General features: G+C 43.3%; 1 protein-coding gene across 1 annotated transcript; it reads right to left on the bottom strand.

Moving 5' to 3' along the window:
• Positions 1–1,125: 1,125 nt before the first annotated feature.
• On the bottom strand, positions 1,126–1,698 carry LOC103775633 (pituitary homeobox 2; the record flags this gene model as incomplete). The annotated part of the gene is made up of 1 exon (XM_008943102.1): positions 1,126–1,698. A coding segment is annotated over one exon (564 nt), but the record flags the coding sequence as incomplete, so codon positions are not given.
• Positions 1,699–2,020: the final 322 nt, after the last annotated feature.

Genomic DNA, 2,020 nt, shown 5'->3' with positions numbered 1-2,020 from the left:
AAGCTTCCTTCACAGCGGGGGAAATTTATGCTCGAAATACAGCAACTTTGTGCCTGGTAATTCTCGAGGCCAGCGATGTCAAATAATCCATTTTCCTGGGGTTGCGCGGGGGAATAAAGGGATCCCGCTGCACAGAAGGCAGCGTGTCCAAGTCTCCCGTTTCTCCAGCATGCAACGTTAGCGAGAGGGATTTTTTTTTTTTTTTTTTTTTTTTACGTGGGGAAAGGAAAAAAAAAAAGCACCAGCATTTATTTGTATTGCAATAAAAAGTATTGCCCTGTGTTTCCAGACAACGAGATCCACTGTCAATGATCAATCACTGCAGACCAGTTATCGCTGCGCAGTTTGACTTAGTAAATAAAAATCCAGACAAATCTGTATGCTGTATATTTTACTCCCATGAAATAAAACACATTTTTTTTTCATGTTTGCTGAAAAGTAAAACAATAATATTGTACGAAATGTTATACACAGGGCATGTTTTACATTGCAATATCAGAAACATCATTGCATCCACCAGAGGTACTATTCTAAAACTGATATTCACACAATGTTTTTTTTTAATAATTATATGTTAGAAACATACAGTGTCGCATTTAGTATATACATTCCCTTGCTCGCAAGCGAAAAAATCCTAATCGCTTCTGTGTAACATGCTTTATTTTAAAGCCTAACCTTTTAAAAACACTGTTGTGATATTACTAACAACTGCTTTTATAAAATTAATTTGACATTTCGATATATATACATCCTTTCAGTCATTTTTATGTTAACAATGCTAAACTTAAAAAATAACAAGCTTATAGTAACATTAAAATGTCATATCATATCCAGTCAAACATTTGTCCATATATATATATATATATATATATGTCCTTGTAACTGTTGAAATACTCTTAGTGAAAGAAAGATCTCATAATCTGTAGGAGGTCCTTTGAAAACAAAGGAACTATCTTATTTCAGTGGTTTCCTCGGTTTTTCTTCTCTCTTTCTCTTCCCCCCCTCTTCCCCCCAACTCTGTCTGATTTTTCCTCCTGTCTCTTTCTGTCTAGTGCCCATTACTTTCTAGTGTAATTCTCAGTCTCTGCGGGAAATGGGGAGGTATTCCCATGCAGTGTTTCCTACTTGGGTGTCTCACACGGGTCTGTCCACCGCGTACTGGCAAGCGCTCAGGTTGGAAGCGGGGTTCTGCACACTGGCATAGCCAAAACTGGAGTGCTGCTTGGCCTTAAGTCTCAGACTCGCCAAGCTCGAGTTACATGTGTCCCTATAAACATACGGAGGTGTTGGAGGAGCATAAGGACAGGCTGGCGTTGGCACTGCAGAATTCAGGGAGGGATTGCTCAAGTTGTTCAAGTTATTCAGGCTGTTGAGGCTGGAGCCGGGGACCCCAGTGACTGCAGAGGGTACCATGCTTGAAGACATACTCATGGAGGAGATGGAGTTTGGAGGGGAGAACATGCTCTGAGAAGACAGAGGGTTGACATTCATGGAGTTGAAGAAAGGAAAGCTTTTGGTGGAGAGGGAAGCGGAGGTCAGGCCCTTGGCTGCCCAGTTGTTGTACGAGTAGCCGGGGTACATGTCATCATAGGGCTGCATGAGGCCGTTAAACTGTGGACCGAAGCCATTTTTGCAAAGCTCGGCTTGCTGGTTCCTTTCTCTCTTTCTCCATTTGGCTCTGCGGTTCTTGAACCAAACCTTTGGAAACGGGGGGAGAGGGAGGGAGGGAGATGCGAGACGACAGTTAGTCAGGAACCGCCACCACCACCACAGTCCTTTGCAGGCTCTTGGGTAACAGCCGACCCTGGCCGTATACACATACATATATAGCTGTGCACGTACGTATATCTAGACCCGGGGGCCTCTGGGGTTTAGCAAGGCAGATCCACGGGCTCGCCATTCCTCCCCCCACAGCCCCCCCCGTATAATTTGCGATGCTCTAATTCACGCAACAGAAGCCGGTGCTTCCTTCTTCTCTTTTGTTTTGTTGTTTGGAATTTTTTTATTTCTCCCCTCTTTT

Source organism: Merops nubicus, unplaced genomic scaffold, assembly GCF_000691845.1.
Source record: "Merops nubicus isolate BGI_N331 unplaced genomic scaffold, ASM69184v1 scaffold24036, whole genome shotgun sequence".
Lineage (NCBI taxonomy): Eukaryota > Metazoa > Chordata > Aves > Coraciiformes > Meropidae > Merops > Merops nubicus.
Note: the sequence above shows the minus strand (reverse complement) of the source record. Positions and strands in the feature narration are given on the sequence as shown.